This window comes from Amblyomma maculatum, chromosome 3 (genome assembly GCF_055883805.1).
Source record: "Amblyomma maculatum isolate TAMU_Amacu chromosome 3, ASM5588380v1, whole genome shotgun sequence".
Taxonomy (NCBI): Eukaryota; Metazoa; Arthropoda; class Arachnida; order Ixodida; family Ixodidae; genus Amblyomma; species Amblyomma maculatum.
In genome coordinates this window covers 204,217,015-204,242,761 of record NC_139346.1, presented here as the reverse complement: position 1 = coordinate 204,242,761, position 25,747 = coordinate 204,217,015, and the positions used below count along the sequence as shown (strand labels likewise).

The following is a 25,747-nucleotide window of genomic DNA, read 5'->3' as shown; positions in this document are numbered from 1 at the left end:
GCGCGGTTGCGGTGTCCACAGAAAACAAGTGAGACAGTTACCACGTCTTTCCTTTCCAATAAATAAATCAGTTAAATAAATCAGTTTAAGAACCCCAAGAGTGAAGCCAGGCTTCTCGCCTATACGGTGATCAGTATAGATACAGGTTAGAGCCGCTGATGCTGACGGTATGTAAATTGATAGATCATATGACGCTCCAACACTTGGTAGATGATCGGACAGACTTGACTTGGTAGATGAGGATCGGTCAGATTTCCACGCGATGCGCTGCACAACAGATTCAATTACAGACGGTTTGCGCACTAGAGCACGCCATAGCAGTGTCCTAGCGGTGCGGCAGGTGGCACTACTCGTACAGTTACAGTATAACTACTAGCACTCGGTCACAGTTGACTACGTTCACCATGCCGTAATTCTCACGAGGCTGGAAGAGGTGAGCGTAGCCGAGGGCATCTGTTGCGTTAGGTGCAGGACTTCCATATCGTGTCAGAATGGCGTCAGAAGCGGTCCGTAGCTCGGAGTTTGTTGTAGCAAGATGATCACGCCCCCAAAACAGTGGAGCATGTACCACTTTTTTCGCACCGAGAACTTTAGGTGGTAATAGCCGTCTACGGTAACCGCAGTAGACTCAATTTCTGACGTCCCGGCTCTCGTGGCCAATCGCAGGCGGTAGTTGGAGCCGATATGTTGGTGGCGCTTATTGCTCGAGATGTGGTGGTAAAACTTTAATATCAGATAGATACAGGATAGGCATCAACCTATGCGCCTAGACGATGGCCTGGGGTCCTTAGACCTGGGCGACGTGTTCGGCAAGTCGGATTAGACATCAAGGTGGTCCACAAGGTTACACTCTAATAATAATTGATTCACAGAAAGGGAAAAGCTTTGTATCGGATACACTTGTTTTTGTGGTCACCTCAATCACGCCGTAAGAGAAGGCAGGTAGCGGAAAGATATACAGAGGAGCCGTAGTGGAGAGGTGCGGAGTAATTTCGACCACCTGGGAAACTTTACCACGCACTGACATTGCACAGCATACGGACGCCTCTTCGTTTCGCCTCCATCGAAACGCAGCCGCCAGCGGTCGGAATCGCACCGACTGTGCCGGCAATTCCGGCACAGTAGACGGGCATCTTAACCACTGCACCACCGCGGAATGAGACTTCAAGCGGACGTATGTTTGGAGGAAAGGGAAAAACTGTATATTTATAGCCGCACTTTGCCCTGTGGCTTCTTGAAGGTCAATGGCTAGCGCGCGCTGACATTGTGTGTTAGTTTACAGGAAAGAAAAGTCACAGTATCTGGCACATTTTCCTGTGGTCACCTTAACAGCATAGTAACAGTCCCACACTGACATTGTGTGGCAAATAAGGCGCCTTTCTTTTCCTGTGAACCAATTATTATTACTCTAACGGAATGGTTTATAGGAAGTAGAGGCACCGTATCTGTCACTTTCTTTGTGGGCCCCTGAACCGCGTATTTCTAAGCCTCATTTGCCGTTCAGCTCTGCATGCGAGAAGTAGAGCTCCGCTCCAGAAGAAATTAACATGAGCCCCTGGGTTCGATACCGCCCAAAGGCAGCTGCGTTTCGATGGAGGCGAAATGAAGAGGCGTCCGTTAGCTGTGCGATGTCAGTGCACATTAAAGATCCGCAGGTAGTTGTTGTTGCGACTGAAGAAGGAAGGAAATGCAGGGGCCTGCTACTGGCTCTGTAGCTGAACCACCTCCGCTGCCTTGTGCGGATAGAAGAGAAAATAAAAAAGAAAGAAAAAGAAAAGGGGGAGAAACACGCGCGTCGCAAAAGCCGTCGTCCACCACTGAAATAGTAGCGGGTGCAATGACGGCATACAACAGATAAAAATCCGGTGGCAGGCTAGCCCCCGCCGCAAGCGGCGGTGATCTACCAGTTCCAGCCCCGTAGGTCCAGGAGCAGCCACCCTTCCCCCACGCAGGTAGAAAGGTAATCGAAATTACACCAGAGCCCTCTACTACGGCACCGCTTTCTCTCTTAGGGCTTTCGCTCTCACCTTCCTCATTTTCCTTACGGCGCGGTTTATGTGTCCACAGAATAAATGTGACAAATGCTGCGCCTTTCCTTTGCCGTGGACTAATTATTACTGAGGCAATGACTGTCTGTAAAGTACTTGCTGCTGTTAAGACCATGCGGGACTGACCTGTAGACGTTGTTGTGGAATTCGTTGTAACTGGAGAAGGCGAGAAGGACTCCGAATCCGGGACCCAGTGAGAAGAAGACCTGAGTAGCAGCGTCCACCCAGACCTGGGTCGAAGTATACAACACCGTTTGTATGAATGTTACGTGACGCGTTCCACAGAAGTTTTCCTTTGTTGACGTAAGTGCACTTCAACTCTCCACAAGGTTAGGTCTTGGAAGCACAAACAAGACAGCAGAATATATTTCGTCAGTGTAAACTGCAATTCGAAAGCGCCGATCACTGCCTGAAGGATAATGTGCATTTTCGTTTTGTTTTCTTTTTGCGGGACCAGAAATGGCAGACTGGCACCTCTGTAGAACATAACAGGGATTATGGGGACGATTTACGAACGGTTCGCAGTGTGACCGTCGGTGGCAGCCCTTGAGTGCTCTAGCAGATGAGGCCACAGCTGAGGTCACAGTGGCTCCGAGGCTCGCCGTCACGGAAATGATGGCGTCTTAACGCCACTTCAATAAGTCGACGAACATCTGTTGCAAAGTGAAATAGAAGCTTACGAGAATAGCAACATCCACAAACATTAGCTCAAATCCTCGACTTTCATTTCAGCCTCTACGCCGATGACATCATTGTCTGGGCTAACCGCGGCAGTGATGTCGAAATAGAGGAACACCTACAATTGGCACTAAACACAATCCACACCTATGTAAGGGAACGTGGCCAAACTTGTTCCCCTTCAAAATCGGAACTCTTTCTCTACCGCCCCAAGCAATACGATTCAGGCAGTCCGCCTATTTCCCTCAAGCTAAACACCCATTCGATCCCACTAGCATCCAAAATCCGTGTGCTGGGTCTAGTTCTTCACTCCCATGGTGCACACGGAGAAGTCGTAAAGACTCTCCATACACAATGTCAACAGACCACCCGACTGATTCCCTGCATAGCCAACCGCCGGGCAAGCTTACGCGAGCCAAGCACAATTCACCTCACCCAGGCTTACATTATAAGCCGCGCCACATATGCCCTGCCATACCTCCCCCCCAAACAAAAGAAGAGAGACCGAGTGAACGCGCTCCTACGAGGTTGCACGAAAACGGCTCTACGACTTCCCCCCAGCACATCTAATGCCCGACTCCTTAAACTCGATATACACAACACTTTCGAGGAACTTAAGGAGGCTATACATTAACGGCACAAAAATCCCGCCTATCCAACTCGGCGGCTGGTCGCACTTTATTATCCCACTTAAACCTTAGCCCATTTACACACCCCATTGACAGTGTCTCCCTTTCTCCTAACCTCCGCTCTAACATCATCATATCTCCCATCCCTAAAAACATGCACCCTGAGCGAGACCAGGGCTGCAGAATAGCCAGGGCTCACGCCCTGCACAGACAATATAGCGAGGGGCAAGAGGTGGTCTACGTGGACGCAGCGGAATATACGTCAGGCTCCCGTATGGTACTGGCTGTAGCCGACAATCAAGCAAAAGCTCTTACTTCCAGCTCTATAATCACCAATTCCACCACAGGGGCAGAGGAGGCAGCCATTGCGCTTGATCTCATCTCTACATCTGCCACAAAAATTATCTCTGACTCCAAATCTGCGATTATAAATTATGCCAACGGCTATATATCCCGCACCGCTGCTCGCATATTACGCTTCTGGCAGCCCCGGCACTCCATAAGCCTCATCTGGACGCCAGCAGATGCCGGCCTCCCTGGCAACGAGGAGGTTAATTGCCTAGCCCGAGGTCTTACTTTCCGGGCTATAGGAATGGAGCCCCCTACACAGGCCGAGGAGCGCCTGCTCTCCTTCCGCGATATTCTCTTGTACAAGCGGGACAAACGAAGGGAATATACACCCCCAGCCCCCTCTCTCACCACAGCGCAGGCCGTACACTGGCGAAGCTTGCAGACACGGACTGCTCCATACCTACTTCTACATGCCCGATACCGAGACCAGTTTTCCTCATAACGCAGACTCTGCGGCAAACCAGGACACTTCCTACACATCCTTCTTACATGCCCCACCTTTCCTCACCTCCCATCGCCGAACGTCACAGAGTCCTACTGGGAGTTTCTCATGAAAAGCCCCTCAATTCAAGACCAACGGAAGATCATTTCCAGTGCTATGAGGAGGATTGCTCGTCAAGGACTTTCTTTTGCCTTATAAGATTGTCTCCCATGTAGTAAGGGAGCACACAAGTGCCATGCAGGGGGCTTCACCCCCATTATTTGTTGCAATGGCAATAAAATGTTTCTACCACCACCACGACACATGAAGGAAAGCGGTGTCTCAACGCTCACAGCTGAGCTCTTCTGCGGTCAACCTGCGGGCGCTGAGGGATTTTAGGAGGATTTCTGAGCCGCCTATGCGAGGAAAAATGTTTCAATCTCTGTTGCAGATTAGACTGCGTATAGGGAACCTCACCCTGGGGTTGGCCAGCACGCTGAAGTCGGGTGTGAGGTAGTAAGCGATGCCCAGCGCCGCTCCCGGCAGCGTCGTGCCGCGGATGAGCAGGATGAAGAGCACGCAGTACGGGAACAGGGCCGTGAACCACACCACCTGCGCAACAGGGCGAAACACCAACTTTGCTTTGGACCATATCCGTGGAGTTATTGAATAAATGAATGGACGAAGAGTGAGCAGTGGGCGAAAGTATGAGCTGTAAGCTGAGTGCGTTATCGAGCGCGCGAGTGAACAGGCGAATGAGTTAATGAGTGTGTAGACGAGAGTTTGGGAGTGAGGAGCTCGTTATGACATGCACATGAAGGCAGCCAACACTGAACGAAACCAAGGAATACATACAGGGAGTAATCCCTCTGTTTGTTAAAATCTGGTGTTAATGGAATACTATAACGTTAATCATTTTATGCCTGAAAAATCATAATTAGAGAGCTAAAAAAACAACTGCATGCTGCATTTGAGGCCCGAACACCAACGACCTCCCAATTTCGTCTCCGGTGCTCTACCAACTGAGCAACAGCGGGAGTTGTTGAGCCTTCTACTCAGGTATCTATGCTGTGTGCAGTAACCTGTTCTTGAGAATGTTCGCCAGCGCCACCCTCATCCATAGTAGCGGACGTAGAACGTCCTGTAACCCCCCCTCCCCCCCCCCCCCCCCTTTCGTGTATAATGTGGACCGTGACCGAACGGTGAGGGCTGGAGTTGTGCTAGTACCCTCTTAAAGAGACACTGCAGCGGTTTTCAAATGTGCCAGTAGTATAGATTTTTGAAGTAGGTTATTTTTTGATCATGCCTGAAGTTATTTTTTCGATTATGCATAAAACACGCAATCGGTGACTGAAAGCGCGCAATTCAAATTTCCCGCACCCCGCACGTCTGCTACAGAGGAGGAAAGCGGAGAGAGAAACCTCGCTTCTCCGTCCGTCGTGACGTCACAATGAGGAGCCGGAGGCATTCAGAACCAACGGAGGGCGCTTTCAGCGTGCGCTGTTCCTCGTCTTGCGTGCGTTGCGGACGTACAAAACACATCAATTTAGTGTTGTGCACCTGATACAACACAAATCTGCATGTGTTTGGATGCACTAACAGCTGTGGATGCGACGATGTAATCTTCTATTGTGTTAAAAGCTCGCGGCGCAGTGCGGCTTTGTTGAGAAGAGAGATAAATTCAAGCCGAGCAAAGGAAACATTCTACTCGAAGCATTTTTCTTACTGTGACTACATGCTGTTTGTTTCTAATGCGATTTCTATAGGGCTTTGACAAAAAGGCATGGCTGAACCATGACGCGGTTTTTTCTATTTCCTTGCACAAAAGCGTCGGGACAGTCACCATTTTCTAGAACCGCGGTTATTAAAGGAAGAAAAGGAAGGTAAGGCTTGTACTTCGTAGTTCCATCTCCCGTGAGTGTTACCACTTTTCATTTTATATTTCACTTATTTCCCGTTTTGTTTCCTTTCCTCTATCCCTCAAATCATTTTTTTATGCAAGTATATTAAAAAAAAATTATCCTTTGCTACCCAATTCTTGGCCGATCCCCCTCTGTGGGTATGTGCCATAAGTTATTTGGACAACAACAACAACTACTACTTTCTGACTATTCAGGTCTCATTTGTATGTGAACCGTTGCGTTTAGCGTTGACTCCGATCCATTGATGGAGTGGAAACTCGCGATGGGACGGGCAGACAGCATCGGCGCATGGTTGAATTCGCGTGCCTCGTTTTTTTTTTTTTCTGTTTGTTTTGTTTTTCGCAAAAGCTTCGCGCAACGGCTTCTGTGCTGCATCGGAAGTGCTGCGTCGTTTGTGGGCGCACCTGGTACGGGTACATGCGGTGAAAATCCCGATGGTCATTCGTGTGGAAATGGCATGCCATAATGACATTCACAAAGCCGCAGAGAGCTGGGATCAGGCGATCAGCACACAGCGCAGCGAAGGAGCCGCATCGGCAGCTTCCCCGGTCCTCCAAATGTCGTCACCCGACGTCTTGGCCAATCACAGGCGGCGGCGCGACCCGCGGTGAGCCTCGTCGCGCGGGCTGCGTATTTCTGCTGAAAAAAGGCTATTTCTGCTTTCTTCTGCCTAATTTCAACCTGATAGTCGAGTTCGCAGCATGAAAAACTGTGGGTTTCTGCTGAAAGCCCAATTTCCGCAAAAAGTGCTTCAGTGTCCCTTTAAGCTTTCGCTACGCTTTTCTGGTTTCGCTGATTATACTTCCATCATAACTGTTGAGTGAGTGAGTGAGTGAGTGAGTGAGTGAGTGAGTGAGTGAGTGAGTGAGTGAGTGAGTGAGTGAGTGAGTGAGTGAGTGAGTGAGTGAGTGAGTGAGTGAGTGAGTGAGTGAGTGAGCGAGCGAGCGATCCTGATTAAAGAGCTGAGATTACAGCTGAGATTACAAGGTGCAGTCTTTTCCATGGTTGTCCGCACTGATGTGCAAAATGAAATATTCGAAAATTCTCAGTTCTGGTAGCCGACTACGCATAGGCGCTTTATACCGCCCCACGCCAACTAGAGCGCTCGCCCATGGATCAAGTTACTTCACTCTTGCTGGAGTTGCCCAGTAGCCACCCCTTGCACTGTTAACTAATATTGTGTCAGGAGGAAGGCGGCTGCAATGGCGTCGAAATTCATGTTGAGCTTACAAGTTTATTCTCCTTGATTCGCCAACTTTTTCACTTTTGGCTCTTCGAATGATGGTCGTATCAACATATCGAAGGAATATGAGATATCATAAGTGTGTGAAATATTCTCATAAGTTACACCGCCAGTGTAACTACAGGGGCCTAATATAAGAGTTCATACTTAACCAGCCAAAGGACGAGGCACAGGAAAGAAGAGGACAGGACAAGGCTGGTTACCAGCCTTGTCCTGTCCTCTTCTTTCCTGTGTCTCGTCCTTTGGCTGGTTAAGTATGAACCCTTACCAACGTGCCCAGTCGTCAGTCGTCAACCTAATATAAGAAACTGACAAAGCATTCGACTAATAAGTCCTTTATTTATCGACGCCTAGCTTGTAATGCTTTTAGTCTGCCCTCAGTCGACAAAGCCACAGTGGATGAAGAAACATCTTTGGGCACCGAATGTCAGTGCTTGCAAATATGTTGTATTCGGATAAAACTCGTCTGCAGTAACCGTCACACGCAATTCCTCGGTGGCCGAAAGTAGTTCGCTGTTAAGGCTTTTCTGGTTACCAAAACAGAAACCTAATCATCAGACTAAATTAAATGTTCAAGCCTTTCGATGCTTCTTGCTTGTTTGGTATAGTAAAATATAAAATCTATTTTTTGTTCACTGTTCGCCGGAGTATTACATACGCCACGTACCACAGCCCATAGTTAGCAACTACTGCTTTCTTTTTTAATTGTATCCTGCTATAACTGATTTGTTGACAGGCTAAAGTGTCCGCTTCTGTAGTAATAAATCCAAAAAAAAGTAAAGAAAAAATATGTAGTTTATTAAGTGGTGCTTGCCGGGGTAGACTACATAAAAATGCAGTGTGGGGCAAAGAAGCTATATAGATGATTTACGTTTCAACGGTGGTTCCAACACCTACAGCCGGGCACACTCTTTGAAAGCAAACACAAGTGTTGCTGTTAGCCTTAGCGGGCAATGATGAAGGAAACAAACGAAAAAGGCAGCAGGCGCGTCGTCGAGAGCAGCTCCAGTGCGGTGAAGCAACTGGTTCCGGAGCCGCTGGGGCGAGACCCTCTCGTGCGCATAGCGTCGGATAATGTGGACCGCCTATAGAGGGGGTTAACGAAACGGTCGCCAATCGGTGGCACTGAGGGCAATAGGACTAGCTGAACCGCCCCGGGCCATGTGCGTGCGTCAAGCGCTAAAAGAGGACCTACAGAGGCAGCAAGTTTTTGTTCGGACAGAGGAGAATAGCTTCTTTCCTCACGAAAGGTATCGCGGCTGGGTATCATGGAGCCCCTAAAGGTCCGCCAAGCGTATCACCGCTTTGGTCCAAAGGGAAGGGGGAACACAGCGGTGACCCTAAGCGGCGTAGCGGTAATGGTCATCCCCGCTTTCATATTATGACGTGCCCTTCTTTCGCTGTCTTTCATTGCTGATCTTTTCTGTCTTTTTTTTTTTTCTGCAGGCGACGATAACTTCTCGTACTGTAGCCCTTGCATTATTCGTTTGTGTTTCATGCACCTTTTTTTTGTTGTTGCTGACCATTATTTTCTTCTGCTGTCTAGCTGCCCGTTAGTTTTTTACTCTTGTGCACCTCTCTAGATGGATGCAAGGAGGGGCTGCGGCGACACGAAAAGCCACTCGGTGGCAGTGGCCATATTGGATTTGGCCCCTTCGCGTTCACCCCCTTTTTCTGGCGCGCCGTCAGCCGACCCTCCGTACCGCACTTCCGGCGGCTCTAGCCAATTAGCTTTTAACCGGAAGTGCACTGTCACCTGCACCGGCGCCCCGGACAGTCAGATGGGGACAGTATCGACCCCCTCCCCAGAGGTCATCATATGCCATTTGCCACGATGGCGCCGGCACCAGCATGGCTTTCCGCGGGCCGTGTTCTTTTCAAGACCTTAGCCTTGCGTTGTTCTAAGTTTCCGCGTGGACAGTGTCGCTATTCTGCTACTTTTTGTCCCGTTTTCTAACCGTAACTTCTGCTTCATGAGCAGTGGAGGAAACAAAAGACTTTACTGATGAACAGCGCAAACAACGTAGCAACGTAATAAACCCTTGTAGTTCACTTTACGTGTACACCTCTCCAATTAGTGCTCCCTGTGAATCGCTACATGCACTGCTGCCTGCCCCTGACGTTATAAAGGTGGAAACCATAGGGCGAGCCGTCTAAACCTTTTTGCTACAGTCCAGAAAGGGGGTTTTACGGCATCTGCTTGCACAAGAAAGAAAAGGTATTTAGACATTCTCGTCGTGTACTCGCAAATGTCAAATCACTTTCTCTCTTAGCTTTGCTGTTGCTCCTCGCTACTAAAGAGCGCTAGCTTAGACAACACAAACAAGTTGGCTGAGGGTTAATTGACCTTACGTTGAATCCGCTGGTACCAAAAAGAAAAAGGTCAGGTGCCCGATATGATATATAACTAGGCTAAATATCAGAAAAAAATAAATACCTTTGTGCCTTTTTAGTGTTTTTTTTTTTTACCCTTCAAAGCTTCGGCTTCCGCGACAAATGCGCTATCCATGACCCAAGACGACATATCATACAGCAAAAAAAGTGACGATGACACGCGATAACCGTGCGGGCGAAGAATATTCTCAGACATCGGCACTGAACCATGCTGGTTTAACATCTTCACAAATGCCGGCCTCCTGGATGCCTAATTTGGTTCAGTCCGCAACCACAGTCCTCCTAAGGAAAGTAATAAAATTCTAATAAAATGTTAGGTAAGGATAGACACGATTTCTCCAGAACATTTCATCGTTTGCTTAGAGGAAGTATTCATAACGCCTGATTAGGAACAGTTAGAGATAAACTTTAATTAGTGAAAAAACATTGGGTGCGGTTCCACCAGGATCGTCCACAGAGGCTAAGCTTGGTTAAGCATCGGCAGATAGGGTTTTCTGCGGTTTAGCCCCTCCAAACGCTGTCTGCGAACGTCAAAGGAACGCAGCAGAAGCACTATGCAGTGCGCGACTCCTTCATGGCTGTCTGCGAACCTCAAGGACGCCACAGTCGGGTCTATAGACGACACGAGGGCGCCGAGGGCATTTTCAAGGCGGAGGTGCCAGGAAGCGAGTCAGATGGTCAGCGGTGGCGGTGGAGGGAAAAGGTAGGCATGGGGACTGGGAGGCCGTGTGGTGCTGTGTCACCCAGTGTTGTATATTTGTGGAGATACGTACCGGTACGAATAAAGTTTACCAGCTATGTAAAGAAGAAGAAGCAGCAGCAGGTGTGTGAAGTAGAAGCGAGTGCCGCACATGAGGTCAAGTTATCGCAGCCGATGACCTCGGCGAAAAATGGCGCAGTGGAGCTTCCGCTCCAGTAATTCAATAATCTAAGATTAGCTGATGCCATTGCCTCGTTGATCGGCAAGACAATGCCTTTCAGTGTCACTAATCATCATCAGCCTGATTATGCCCACTGCAGGGCGAAGGCCTCTCCGATATTTCTCCAATTAACCCGGTTCTGTGTTAGCTGCATCCACTTCACCCCTGCGAATTTCTCAACCTCAACCACCCACCTAACTTTCTGCCGCCCCCTGCTACGCTTTCCTTTCTTTGGAATCCAATTTGTTACCCTAAGCGACCATCGGTTATCCTCTCTTCGCACTACATGTGCTGCCCATGCCCATTTCTTCTTCTGTCCCTAATATTCCTTTCTAATTCGTCGCTTTTCTTGATCGGGTAACTCAAGCGACGAATTGCAAAGGATGATTAATTTCATAGAAGGCAGAACGATAGGCCGAAAATCAGCATGTAGAAGACTAAAGTGGTATTGATCAGCCTCAGAAAGGAACAGCAGTTCGCAATAGGTAGTGACCCCTTGAAGTAATAGCAATATGCCTACCTATAAGACAACAGTGGTTGCAGATTCGGATCACGAAAGGGAAATAACTAAAATAATCAGATTCTCATTCGACCAATGTTATCCGATTACGAACGGCAGGTTCCCAGTATCTTCGGAGAGGAAAGTATGTAAGAGCTTAGGTACTCACATATGCGGAAAAACTTCCGAGGCTAAAAAAGACAGATCAATTTAAATTAAGAACCACGCACAAGCTTTGGAAAGAAAAATGACAGGTGTAACTTTAACATGCAGGAAGCTTGCCGAATGGGTAATGGAACAAACTCGAGTTGGCATTCTAGTTGATATCAAGAAGTAGCAGGTACGGGACAGTCCAAGCTATATAAAGTAAGCTATCCGATGGTCCCTAAGGGTGACAGGGTGGATTCCAAGGGGAGGCAAGCGTAGCCGAGGAAGGAGGAAAAATAGGTGAGCGGATGAGGTTAAGAAGTTCGCGGGGGTCAAATGGATGCAGCTAGCACAAGACCGGGTTAATTGGAGAAAATGGGAGATGCCCTTGGCCCGGTGTGGGTCTGATCAGGTTGGTGATGATGGCAATGATAATGATGATGATGAGGATTTACCTATTATCGAGAGCTGCGACACTTGTTTTTCATTGTTTAATCAGTCGCAGTAAAGCATTTGTCTCACTTTGGTGGACTCTGGAAAGAGCGAAGGATGTACGCTTGGCCCGACGCCTGACCTCGAGTTGTGCCAAATAATTTTAGAAGCATAAGAGATTCCTGTCGTGCATATATTCATCTCTTTTCTTAACAATCTTAAGGTGTTAACACTGCATACAAAACAAAATCACTGCTTTTTACATTGTTGGAGGCACACATAGGAGTGATTCCTTTCTCGTTTTTTTTTTTTTTTTTTTTTTTTTTTGAAGTCGAACTCAGCATCTTTCATTTCTCTAATAGAGAGAGGGTTTTAATCTACATCTAATGAACGAAAAGTAATTTGTAAAAAAACGTGATGTTTGTAGCCAGTTCTCTTCCACTATCATCAAATCAAATTTTGCATCCGGTAGTAATATAATTTTTTTTTTTGAATATGCGGCATAAGGTGCGTATTCGCAGCAAAGTGATTCCGATGTCCGTCGGATATTCATTTGACAAGTTCCGGTATTTCAATATGATTGTGATATTTTGTAAGAAAAAATCCGAATGCCTGCACGAAGTCCCATTGGCCTGAATATGCCTGTCAGGGGGAATGAAGCTAGTTCTGAATCGAAATAGCAAGCTCCACCAGAAAGGATTAACTGCATTTCATTACATGTAATTATTACATCTTTACAAATGTTAATATGATTGTGATATTTTGTAAGAAAAAATCCGAATGCCTGCACGAAGTCCCATTGGCCTGAATATGCCTGTCAGGGGGAATGAAGCTAGTTCTGAATCGAAATAGCAAGCTCCACCAGAAAGGATTAACTGCATTTCATTACATGTAATTATTACATCTTTACAAATGTTCTTTTTTTTTTTTCTGCGAACTTTATGCCGTGTCCTAGCCGTGATAACCTGCGCTATGCCTCGTCGTATCGAGCTGTCATTTGGATAGGTGAAGCTGTCAGCCGCTGTGGGCGGACGTATAAGGTGCATACCTTTCCTGATGTGGAGATACCTTTCCAGAGGCTAAAGTAGCAGATGATGTAGACAGCCAGAAGGCAGAGGGCCATGTCCCACTTGATTGAGCCCAGGTCGTCGATGCCAGAGCTGTATTGGAGCTGAAGCAAGTGGCGCCTGCACAGAGGAACAGGTGGCACATCTGGTGTCTCGTTCGTCCTCGTTCGCTATTTCTCAAATGTGCAGTTGATGCGAACTGAAAGGGAAATGAGGGGTTCGTTATAAAAGACGAATGAAAGAAGCCAACAGTAGGTGAGGCTAATGAAGGCGCAGCAGATATATACATTTTTAATTTTGTTTATGCTACAGACCAGAATTAGTGCTGCAATAATTTCGGAAAGAAAGTTAATGAACTACAAATTAGAAGAAAAATCGACGCGCCGATGGTGGGAACCGGACCCACGACATCCAGAGGGCGCCGGGAGCGATATTCGGAGGTCGCGGGTTTGGTTCCCAGCATCGGCGCGCTTGTTTTCTCTCCTACTTTGTAGTTAATTATCTTTCTTTCCTAAATTATTACAGCACTAATTCTGGTCTATATCAAAAACCCAAATTTAAAAAAAACTCCCCTGTGCTTCCCTTGGCATCGCCGGTTGTTGGCTTCTTTCAATCAGTTGATATGCCAAGGGTGTTCTCGGAAGGTGCTCATTGTCCACATGCATTTGGCAGGTCTTGATGCCAACATGAGGGAGAGAGTGTTCAAAAAATACTGGGCCTAATCCCGGCACTATCAGGGGCGACACTGACACGTACCGCCGACAAACATTGTTTGGTGGCATCAGAAAAGCCACCGCAGGTTGTGGGCGAAGGCAACGAAAACAAGACCGTCTATCCATGACATCCTCACAGCGCTTCTCCGCAGTCCTTCAATGCTGCAAGGAGAAGCTTAAATTTTAATTGTTGATTACGTCATCAGTTTTAATGATAGCGCAGAACACTCTGCAAGCATATTACATACAGCCCATAAAAATTTTAATCATCGCAGAATTCTCAGAAACTGATACAAATGTCCTTTAAGTAATTATTACAGAAGTAATAACGCTATGAATATATTAGTTATAATAATATTAAATAATAATGCATATAGCACTAAATTTAAAAATAAATCAACGAATAAATTATCAAAAACCCTAGTAATGCCACAAACCAAACCAAACCTAATAACGAACATAGTTCTCCGTAGCATCATTTGCTCTCTCCTCCTGCGCCTCCGCTCCTCCTCCGCGATGCAGAGCTATAGGAGACGATCTCTTCGCTCGAGGTTTTCGGCGCATATGTTTGTCGCAATCTGTTCACTTTATATGAGTGTCGAAGTATCAATGGCGAACACTGTGCCACGCCGCGTGCGACTTCGTCATAGGCTCACCTACATTCTCCGCCTCTTTTATACGAGTCGCTAATCGGCCGCTAGCCAATACGCGCCTTCAACCCTATGACTATATAGGCTGTGGAAGAGAATCATCTACCTGTACGTAGTCACTTTACGGGTGTTGCTCAGTTATCAGCTATTGTTAAAGCTGGGGAATCGCGATTTAGATAGCCACAATTAAGTGGTTTTCTATCCAAGCTCCACTCCATCGACTGCCGCATGTTAGAGCACATTACGGAATGCCGTTTTTGTGCGTGCGCGCATGTGTGTGTGTGTGTAAGTGTGTGTGTGTGTGTGCGTGTGTGTGCGTGTGTGCATGTGTGCGTGTGTGCGTGTGTGTGTGCGTGTGCGTGTGCGTGTGTGTGTGTGTGTGTGTGTGTGTGTGTGTGTGTGTGTGTGTGTGTGTGTGTGTGTGTGTGTGTGTGTGTGTGTGTGGCAAGGAGGTGGCAATCCAAAGAACAAAAAACAAACAAACAAAAATAAATAAATAAATAAGCAAACAAAGAATAATATATAAATACAGCACGCGAAAACACGAGACGTTTTACAACCAATGCAAAGGTCGAACGGAGTGTGAATGCTCAGGTAAGGAGGCAAGCATGCAATCTTCACGGATGATTTTACTAAATACTATTTGTTTATTGAGAGGCTTTATTAGCGGAATGTGGGGTTGAAGGTCTCACTGCTACAAATTGCTTGACGCTGATCTTAAAAGTAATGGCTCTTCGCAATGTTGTGTGACGCTGGTAGGTTCGTCACGCGAAATTAACTCCCATCCTTTTAATGGCTTCCACGCAGCTCAGCCCGCCTGCTAGGTTAATTACCACCACAGCTTTGATATGTTTGACTTCAACGGCGAACTGATTCAGAGATGTGAGCTGTCTCCTCTTTCGGGTGAGTCGCTCATTCTTGAGGACAGGAAAGCATGGATCAGAGGTTTATAATCTGCAAATTGTGTGAAATATCGTCCTTCCAAGAAGTAGCAAAGGTTCTTGACGGGCAAGTACATTGCGAAATATATATTTCACATATGGTGGTCCGCGGACTCCAGGGATTCAGCGAAGCCATTTTCGGGGTTCGAGAAACTCAAAGCCATCAACAACAACAACAACAACAAAAGAAAGAAAGTTCATGCAATAGCTCTCGCCAGGCTAGACACAGGTTTGCAGAGTTAAAAGCACGGAGGTTCAAAGTCTACTTATAGTTTATAAATTGGAAAAAAAATTAACGCGAGATGTGTGCGGAAACGGAGAGAGCTCGCGAGAGATGATTGGAAAACGGGAGGTGGCTACGGCGTCTGTTGATGCCGGCATCAGCGAAAGTCAAGCTGTCGCTGCATTCCTGGACGAGGCTGCAATGCAAAGCGCCTCGGGTGTGCGAGGAGAGTCGAATACCTTCTACCGGCATGCATACCGGCGCTGACGCGTCGCCTCTTCCCCACGTCCTCTGGCGCTGGCGCGCGCGGTAGCTGGCCGCTGACATGGCCGCACACTAACTAGACGTAAGGTTACCTGACGTTACGTTTGGCAGGAGCTGCCAACTCGGGTCTCTCCTTTCATATGGGAGGGTGATATCAGGGTGATTCACGGAGGGTGATTCACGTTATTCCTATAGGCCGCGCAGCCACGTTCATACGGCTTGGTTAAAGAGGGGCTTTATATGTGGGCTGGTAGCCTACGCTATCGCGTCATACTTTTAAAGGCAGAGCTTAAGTGGCACTCTTAATTATTTAGAGGCCAGTTTAGCCTTGAATGAATCAAAATTCAGTGCTCTCTTCCCGAAACTGAGGCAGCAGTCCACACAAGGTCACCGCACATGATACCCCCTCGGTCTCATGGGGTGCGCCGCCAGCACTTCCACTGGTCCGCAAGTGGCTTTGAGAAACACTGTGCCAGAAATTCGAGACTGAATGCGCTGTGTGCTTCCGTCTGTGACAGTTTCGAAAAGTAAAATGCTAGTAGCTTCCAGACTAGTGCGACAAATTGCGGAAGCACTGTTTGTACGGCAACCGCGGATGCGTCCACCATAAGGCCGATGGGAGAAGCGTGATCTGGGTGCGAAAGCGTGCAGAGTGACGTCTTCTGTAGCGAGCTTCGATCGCGGGAAAATTTTATTGGCCTTCTCTGACTACGTTAAACGGCCATGCAAGTTTGGCGACGAGAGCTCCAGGAAGCTTGAGAGCAGCAGTGCAAGCCGGAATGAAATGCCCGTAGAAGTCCACTAACGCAAGGAAACAACTCAGTTGTCAAAAGGAACTAGACGGGAGAAGTTAGCAGTAACTTAAACCTTAGATGACAGGGATCTGATGACCTTGCACTCAGTAGGTGTTCGAACCTTAGATGACAGGGATCTGATGACCTTGCACTCAGTAGGCGCTCGAGTAGCTGAACGATGAATTGCACTTACCCTTTTTGGAAATCAGGCCACGAACCTGAAGACAACACAAAAATGTCAAATTCGTCGCAGATATGTTTCCACTGACGGTTTAGTGACCAGAACGACGTCGACATAGGTGAAAGCGAAATATAAGCGACGAATCAACTCATCAATCAATCGCTGAAATGCCTGCGAGACCTTCTTTAGGCCGGCACGCATTTGCAGAAACTCAGAAAGGGCGAAGGTTGCCGCGGTACCAGTTTTGGCGTACGATTTCGCCAGGTCGCTCTTGGAAAGTATTACGCCGTGGAAGCCGACTGTAGAGTGCTATTAATCTGTAATGTAAGCCGTATTCAAGGGGCGATGGTCGTTATTGGGCCACCAATCGCCGATCTTCTCTAGCACGAAGTGAGAAGGTGACAACAATCCGTTGGAGAGGCGAGCATACAATAGCGACGTCCAGCATTTGCTCGAGAGTGTGCGTGGCGATGCGGATATTCTGCAATACGAGACGACGTATCAAAGTACTGAGGGCCCTTCGGTGATTATGTGGTTATGAAGGCTGGCCTTTAGTTTTTTCCAATTCGAAGAGCCGCTAAGGAGTCGATCTTGAAAGAGTGATTCTAAACGCTCGGAATTGCGCATTGTGCCGTAAACGCAAACGGGGCCAGCAATTGGAGAAAGCTGCCCTCTAGGCTGGATCATGTAGTGGATTCTAAAATTTCTTTTTTGGTAATGTCGGCCAAGAAACCGAAATAAAGCGCAAGTCAGCTATAACGCATGGCGTCGCTCACCGAGGTGATAACGGAAACCAACAGGAAGGTTCCGCGGAGGCCGAGGATTCAGGGTAATTCATTTGCGCCGGAAACACCACGATTCTTCGGCTTTTGACGAGCTGCTATTGGTTGGTATGCACTCCTTCACGTTAGATCTTGTAGATAGAATGCTTACCTCTGCACCCGGTGTCAACGAATAACTTTTTAGAGCTCCGACGATGCCACGCACAAAGAATAAACGAGTGGGGACCTCAAGGTCCACTCATCGCCGTTATAGTACTCCTTTGGGTGGTCTCCCAAAAAGGTGCCGGGTGGATGCGATGTACCTTGAAGCAGTAGGGCAAACCTCGCACTCTACCAGCATCGGGATTGTGATTGCTCAGGTGATCTCGCTTGAGAAGCGGCAATGAGTAGGGGAAAATGACTAAGGGTGGGCTGACTGACAAGCAAAGCAAGCCGTCCTCGCGGCCGTGCATAAATGGAGAGCGATGGAAAAGAGAATAGAGAGCTGACGTAGATCTTCACTAATGGCAGAAATTTCGCCGAAATTTTGTCGAAAATTTTGTCGATGGGCGGACTCCCTAACAGCACAGAGGCAGTCACGGCTCAATAATTTTCGGAGACTATTGCTGCTGAAACAGCAATGCGAGACGATGCGACATCAGAGACTTTTTCGGCCATAGCCGCCGGTGACAAAAGGTTAACATCAGAGGCAATTATCAGCATCATCTGCGTGGGAAGATAGCAGCACTGAAGAATTTACACCTGCTTGAGAATTCCATTGGTGAAGCTGAAGGTTCGTGATCCGAGGAGATTCTCCATATGTCGGGGGAGCTGGCAGGGCTGGAAATCGCAGAGGAGACACTGCCATAAACTTTCAGCACTGAAGAATTTACACCTGCTTGAGAATTCCATTGGTGAAGCTGAAGGTTCGTGATCCGAGGAGATTCTCCATATGTCGGGGGAGCTGGGAGGGCTGGAAATCGCAGAGGAGACACTGCCATAAACTCTCAGCACTGAAGAATTTACATCTGCTGGAGAATTCCATTGGTGAAGCTGGAGGATCGTGATCCGAGGAGATTCTCCATATGTCGGGGGAGCTGGGAGGGCTGGAAATAGCAGAGGAGACACTGCCATAAACTCTAGCGAGCGTCATTTCTCGGAATGCGCTGTCACCGCCAAGAAAGCATTATTTAGTCTCTTGCGGTGTTGGAGTGTGGGCTGTCGACAGGACATTGTGCACCTCGATGGCCATGTTACCGAGCATAGTAGATGACAAGTATCTGTAGAGAGTTTACTGTGAAGTGACGGGCGGAAATTACAATAAAATTACTGAGGTGAAATTTCAGTAATTTAATTAATTGCAGGGGCAATATAGGTGCAAAATAATCGACCATTTTCGCATTAGTTTTCATAAAATGCCGCATTTCTTTTTTTGTCGGCAAAGTTTTGGCCTCATCGGACGCGCGGTAGAGATCTTGCAAGGAAGAAACGACTCTTGGCAAGCCCGGGGATGCCAGTGAAGCGATCGGCAGATACAAGAAAAATTAACCACATCGGGTGGCCAAAATCACCCGCGCCCTGTGTGTCCGGGTCGCCGTGCTCAGCAGGAGAGCGCGCACGTCGGGGCTCAAAACGAGACTGGGGTGCGCACAGGGGCGTTGCCCCATTTAAATCGGGCTCACCGGTGGATCCCGGTTAAGCACGTCACCATATTGCGCAAGGGAAAAAGCGGTAGAAACATACCAATTGCAAGCACAGGATGCCGTAGTCGATGCAGCCACCGAAGGTGCAATTAACCTGCCTCCTGGGCTTCTGTATTGCGCGCTATGATAGTCAGTCGCTTGGCCATGCTTCGGATTAGCTGATCTGTTCATGCTGTCTTATCTATGTAATGACCGATACTTTAAGACAGAGGAGGAATGGGCCTGGGCAGACCTTGGAGATAAGGCCAAATGAAGCTGACAACGCGTCTGAGAGCATTTTATATTTCTTTCAGTTTGCATTGGTTCCTTATTTCATGAAAATTCATATTATGAATCCCTTTCGAGGTGCTCGCAAGATGAAGCGACTGAATGAAAGCAAGTGAAGAGAAAGGGGATACGGTGCAGCCTCATTCCATCATCTCTGCGACAAGTCAACCATCAGTTCTTAGGTGCCTGGGCTTGCTCAGCTTTTGGTGTCCGCATTAGCTGCAAATTCTTGTTCTCACCACATTACAGAGTTAATCCGGTTGATTAGTGGTAGGTTCAACTAAAAACAGCGCACAGGATATAAAACTGAGATCAGCACATGTTGTGTGAACGCCGTTTCTGTCTCTTGCGCGCATTAAACTGAATCTTGTCCTTACGTTGACGTGAAACCGCGATAAATGTCGCCCAAGATTTCTGCTTTATGCTATTGTGCTTGAAAATAAGCCCGCGCATCAACTTATAGCTGTCAGTCCAATGAATGGGCCTAATACATAAAACACGGTCCTTGTGGATGCAGACAAAACCGCAAGCACCAAAGAGATAAGTGTGCGATGTTGTGTCGCTCTACTTGTTTATTTTGGAGTATATGAAGGTTTTCAGTCACTCTTTTTAACACCTCCACCTGTGTAAAAGTATAGTTCCGGTTTCGCGTCGTCTTCACTGGTGTCTTCCTTTCATCGCGTAGTTGTTGAGGCATCCACCGAGAGAAGTTACTGCGTCTTTCGTTTCGCTAGAAACAGCTTGCAAATGTTACATGCGTAAGCTTCAACAGACGCCATATAGATGTCGCAAAAATCTGTAGCATATACGAAAATGGCTTTTAAAGCAAGAGCTGCTTCCGGCTGTCCGTCCGCTGCGAACACGCGCGATAGTCTTAATAACATCGGGAGCGCTATAAGGGTTGCCACTAGTTCCTCCACATATAAGTTTACGCGGGTGACGGGTCTGCATGAAATCTCACATGACATTGTGAGAACTGCAGAAGGAGGCATGACCGTGGAGGGGTCTCAAGTCAACCCTCAGCACTCAGATCCGCGAAAGGCCCTCATTCTCCCTGCGCTGTGAGCTGCGGGAGTATAATCTTAGGAACGAACACAGCTGTGAGACAGTATAACGACAATGCTGGAAGCGAAATCGTAGGAAACAGGCTACTGCTGATATTAGCTAGTGTCCAGCGCACGCCAAGTTTCACGATTTACCCATAATAGCGTAAACGTGTGATAAGTTTTCTGTTTCAGGGCACGCATCTCTTGAGGAAGTGCAAGCGAAATACGTAAGCCCAAAATCACAAACGTGCTGCCGTGGAGGAAACAACAGGAAGCAGGAGTCGACCTCTGAAAAGCACAGCCTCAAAGAAAAGCACCTGTATCGAGCTCCGCCTCCGACGGCGGTAAGAAGCACGTTGACCCAACCTCGTGCGCCAGCGGATTTCTAAATATAAAAATGAAGGCGCAAAATTGGCCGGCGGTGTAGGGACCAATGCTAAATGTAAAAACTGTAGTGAAGGCGCAAAAACACAATCATGTAGTCATAAAAATGAAAATTAGAAATAAATGGAGGGGGCGCGTAAAGCTGCGCGTCAGCCGCGGTGAGAGCTAGAAGCGTTTGGGCACTTTGGTGACGCCAACCAGAACGCATCCATCTATCATTCTTGTGAAGTTGAGCATTACGTACCGGCAAAGTAAATACTCCCAGATGGATATATACACTTACTTCACGCGTGATGGAACGACGGCGCAGAGAGGATTTCATGGGCGCTGGGAAGAGCTGGTGCCAAAAAGGAAGCGATATCGAGCGAAGTGGACGTGCAGAAAGGAGGCAGAAAAAGGAGGACGCAATTCCATCGTCGTCGACGGAAGTGCGCTATACGTCAGGCGAGTGTTGGGAAACGGGCCACTCTGGGGTGGGGACTGGGGCATGTGGTGAAAGCGGCAGTACAGAGCGCACTAGGCCACGAGTGGGCACGTACTTAACCCTCGAATTGCGCAGAGTTTTGTGTGTGCGCCTCGTGACGCTCAACACGCCCGCAATCCAATTTAGTAAAAGTATCAAGTTGAAGACGGCCTTTCACCTCAGGGCGTTGAGCTCACGAGGCCTATATCTAGGGATTCAGAACGCGCTTTGCTTCCTTTGCTTACTCAGCGGTGAACTGGAAGGCCCTGAATTAAAATGAAACTTTGGTATGTTCTGCTTCCCAGACATACAGGACATTTATTCAACGCAGATGTCTGGGCAACTTCGTAGGAATGCATTGCTTACAACACCGTAGAAATATGCTAATTTTTTTTACCATAGTACGTTAAAAATTATATTTCGGTCACTGTTAATTCTCTTTCGTTATAGATTACTGCTTTCCTGTTTTGGGGAATCACCACATTTTCCAATGTTACCAAGCTTTTCAAACTACAAAAACAAGCCCTTAGAATAATCCTCAACGTTTCCCGAGACACACACACGGAAGCAATTTTTCACGAACAATATGATTCCAATCCCGCATCTATACAAACAAGCCTTATTAGGTCGCTGCAGGATTGCAGCAATAAATCCAGCCTTTTTCTTCAAATAAATGTACAGGCTTGAGCACAAATCTCAAAATTATGGCACGCATACTAAAAATCATTTCATGATTCCGCAAACCCGGATTAATTATGGGCGACAGAGCATTAATTTCAACTTGCCACTTTTCTTAAACACAATTGATTGATTAAAGTATGGAAATTGCTTTTGGTCTTCTTAAAGTGGCTGCAACTGCATTTCGGTAAAAGTTATTTCTATACTGCGTATGTGTTCTTGATTGAGCACTATTTTTAAAAGCAGGACTGTATATCTTTGTATAGTTATCTGTCACACGAAAGTTGCCAAGTGTTTGTATAGGGACGCAGCCCCTCATGAAGCCTTTGTTTCTTGGCTGCTCTCCTAACATCTCTGTGATGTTGAAATAAAAATGACGACTTGACAATAGTAAGAATATTGACACACAACAGGCGCTCGCTTCAACTTCTAACTCCAGGTGTTTGTATGTGTGTTTTGTTCTTCTAGATATTTTGTTTTGCTATGTCTGCATACTTTCCTTCCTGGAGTTGAAAAGTTGAAGTGAGCGCCGGTTGTGTCCTTATTCTTTCTGTTGTCCGTATTTCTGTGCACATGTTAGCTATTTATATGACATTTTGCTGTACGAATAGCCGCGCATGCAGCTCTTTTACTGCAAACGTGACTGTGTTCTTTAACACAGTCGTGTTGTGTCTTTTTTATGTTTTGTTTTAATGCGATAGATATATAGAAGCCTCACCGGGAGGGAAATGCGTCGTCGGTAAGAAAATGTATTTATTGGCTGCTGGTACGATACAACGCTAAGTCTTGATGTACCTTCATTGCGTCCGCATCCCCGCCTTTATAGACGCCTTCGAGAAAACAGTCATCAGCGACTTTGACTTTAGGCTGAATATACGTACATCGACCGACATTGCCAACACGTTCCCGCCTCCTGCATGGACGTGAGCCAATAGAAAGCGGTTCCTAAAGGAACATTATTGCTGTAGAAGGCATGGAAGGGGCTACACAGAATATTTTGTTTTGTTTCCTTGGTACAGTAACAGATACGAACTGCTATCGAAGACTTAAACCTCGTGACGAGTGCCCATTTTGGTTGGCTTCGCCACACAACTTAAGAGCATGCGGGATATACCTTTTTTTTTTTTTTTTTTTTTGCGAAGTTTATTGCCTCAGGGCATAAAAGGAATGTTATGATGGATGAAGGGTGTGATCAAATAAATGAAAAAAGGTTGGCTGATGCAATGAAATCGAGGAGTGAACGATGATGCGGTCCCAGTGTCCAAACAGCATATGACTGCGGATTATGGGGGGAGAGGCCAGCTGCCACCAGGTGCCGAATCCGCGTTGGCTTCAACGCTGGACAATCCCACAGTATGTGATGGATGTCGGCTTCTATATTTCTTGACTTGCAGATGGGGCACCCAGGGTATGGATATAAATACCGAAATTGTGGCCACTTTCGGATCACTGCTGGTGTTAGGGCCACCCCAACTCGAATCCTCCGAAGCGCCACCTCCTCTGCACGGGTTAGACCGCGGGGGAGGCTTACCGTACACGGAGGTATAAGAGCACGTGTACGGCGCCGGAGGTGCTCCTTTCTTGTTAAAAGCAGGGTGGCATTGTCCAATTTTATGAGGTTTGGCGATGTCGATGTTGAATTTGAAAGGCGGGTAGCAGAATCTACTTGGCTTTGAGCACTTAAAAGGTCACGTGGGGTCCATTCAATACGAATTGGATTTGGTATGCGAGCCGCTAGACTGTGTATGTTCTGGCAGATTTCCGGGCTACTACTAACTCGTCTAAGTAGCTTTGTCACCTGGAGAGCATCTGTACGTATGATAATATGGGCCGTGGGAAGCATGGGAATGGCGGTCACAGAGCGAAGCGCCTCTTGCACTGCAAGCAGTTCCGCACAAAAAGAAGATGGAGGTTCCGGTAATTGAAATGTTGACGTCTTGTTCAATGAAGATTTGCTAGGACAGTAAACTGCTGTTATCACTTCACAGGCTTTGATGCTTGCGTCGACGTAAATACCTGTTCGCCGCATGTTATATATGATTGTCTTGCGGCGAATGCTCATGGCGTCCTGTGGTGATCGCCACATTCTTACAGAAGGAAACTGTTTAGCGTTTTCATTTTCCGCCGCCTGGCGCTCTGAAAGCAAAGGAATGTCGATACCATCAGGTATACCAGGCGGGCTGCCATCTTGTTTTAGCGAAGAGGCCATTAAACTAAACGGTCGTATGCGTGAAATCAAAGGCGCAGAGCGCGCTTGATGTGGCCGAGGCGTTGCATAGCGCAACACAGTGCTGTGTATCATCGTTCAGCGAACCAAGCACTAAACTTTCAAAGAAGGCAGTGCCAGCGCCAAATTACGTTGACCAGTTTTTTTACACAAAAGCTCCACGTAGGCCCCGCTTGGGGTTGTATGAGTTTTTCCTCGTGCTGCATGCGGTGGTCGACAGCGCAGCTCCCCGCAGTGACTTCAGTATGCCGCGTCGAAGGCGTAAGGAACTGTTGGGCACCATTAAATATCAGCGCGAATCGTCCGGCGGGTTTCTCTTCAGGCTCGTTATATTACATCGCAGTAAAAGTGTACTTCGTAAAAATGAGGTATCGAATAGGTAAGCATCCGTGGGAGCTTCCGAGTTCCTAGCAAGGCTCGACTTGCAATATCTGAAGTTTATATGATGCTCGCTTTTTTTTTTTTTTTTTTTTTTTTTGCGTCCTGCTGTGGGGACATGATTCATGCCTATTTCATTTCCTTTTCAACTGTCTCATATATTTTGGTCATTCGAGAATTAAAATAACTTCTCGCATAGCTGTGTAGTTTAGAACCTCCCCTCTACTTGCAATGCACTGCAATACAATACACTGTAATACAATACAATACAATACAATACAATACAATACAATACAATACATCTTTATTTTCCAGAAAAAACTGGATGGTCTCTTGGGCTAAAAGCTACACAAAAGATTGACGAGGCCCGAGAGACCATTTAAATGGCCGCAGCATAATGCAAGCAGTGGAAATCTCACTACTATCATTGTCACATACATGAATTTCATAAATTGTTACAATGGTTACTACAAATAATGTAATGAGCAATGAACTGAAATAGACCCTTTGTAGAATAATGAAAATCTTATACGATGCAAGATAAGCAAAATACACAGATTTCTCTCTCTCTCTCTCTCTCTCTCTCTCTCTCTCTCTCTCTCTCTCTCTCTCTCTCACACACACACACACACACACACACACGCACGCACGCACGCACGCACGCACGCACGCACGCACACACACACACACACACGCACGCACGCACGCACGCACGCACACACACACACACACACACACACACACACACACACACACACACACACACACACACACACACACACACACACACACACACACACACACACACACAAGGATGTAATTATTTTGTTCATTCCCTTTATAGTACGTCCTTATTTGTTAAGTGTTGTCGGTAGTTTATGGGTTAGCGAGTGGTATCTATAAAACTATAAAACTATGCGAAGGTATTTGGGACTCTGCTATTTCGGTAAATAACTTTTTTCAGTTACTTAATCCCAGTCCTTCCAAAAGATTGCTGAATAAGAGCCCAAATCAATCTTATATCTAGAATAAACTACCCAACGCCATGCTTGAAGAGATCAAAACTAATCCTAGGCGAAGTATATCCAATGCATTCGAGGTAACTACTATGTGGTTTAAGGAAATTAAGTTGCGCATGCATCGACCTGAGAGGCTAAAACAAATTACGAAGATCCTAAAAAATACCGAAATCTCTTTAGGAATCTGCGAAAATTTTCAGCGAGCATCGCCACAACCAAAGCATGGCAACCGCACCTTACACTTTCACCTCACCCAGAGCAGCATGTGCTGTTGCCTAAGCTCTATCCTGGCAGACCACTCATC

General features: G+C 47.0%; 1 protein-coding gene across 1 annotated transcript in view; it reads right to left on the bottom strand.

Annotated features, from left to right (window-relative positions):
* DAT (Sodium-dependent dopamine transporter) overlaps positions 1-25,747 on the bottom strand; it is a 95,413-nt gene that overhangs the window by 27,244 nt on the left and 42,422 nt on the right. The window contains exons 4-6 of the mRNA XM_084599320.1: positions 12,733-12,871; positions 4,605-4,739; positions 2,175-2,278 (exon numbers count right to left, since the gene is read on the bottom strand). Coding sequence (XP_084455446.1) covers positions 2,175-2,278; positions 4,605-4,739; positions 12,733-12,871 — 378 coding nt within the window. The remainder of the gene's footprint in view (positions 1-2,174; positions 2,279-4,604; positions 4,740-12,732; positions 12,872-25,747) is intronic.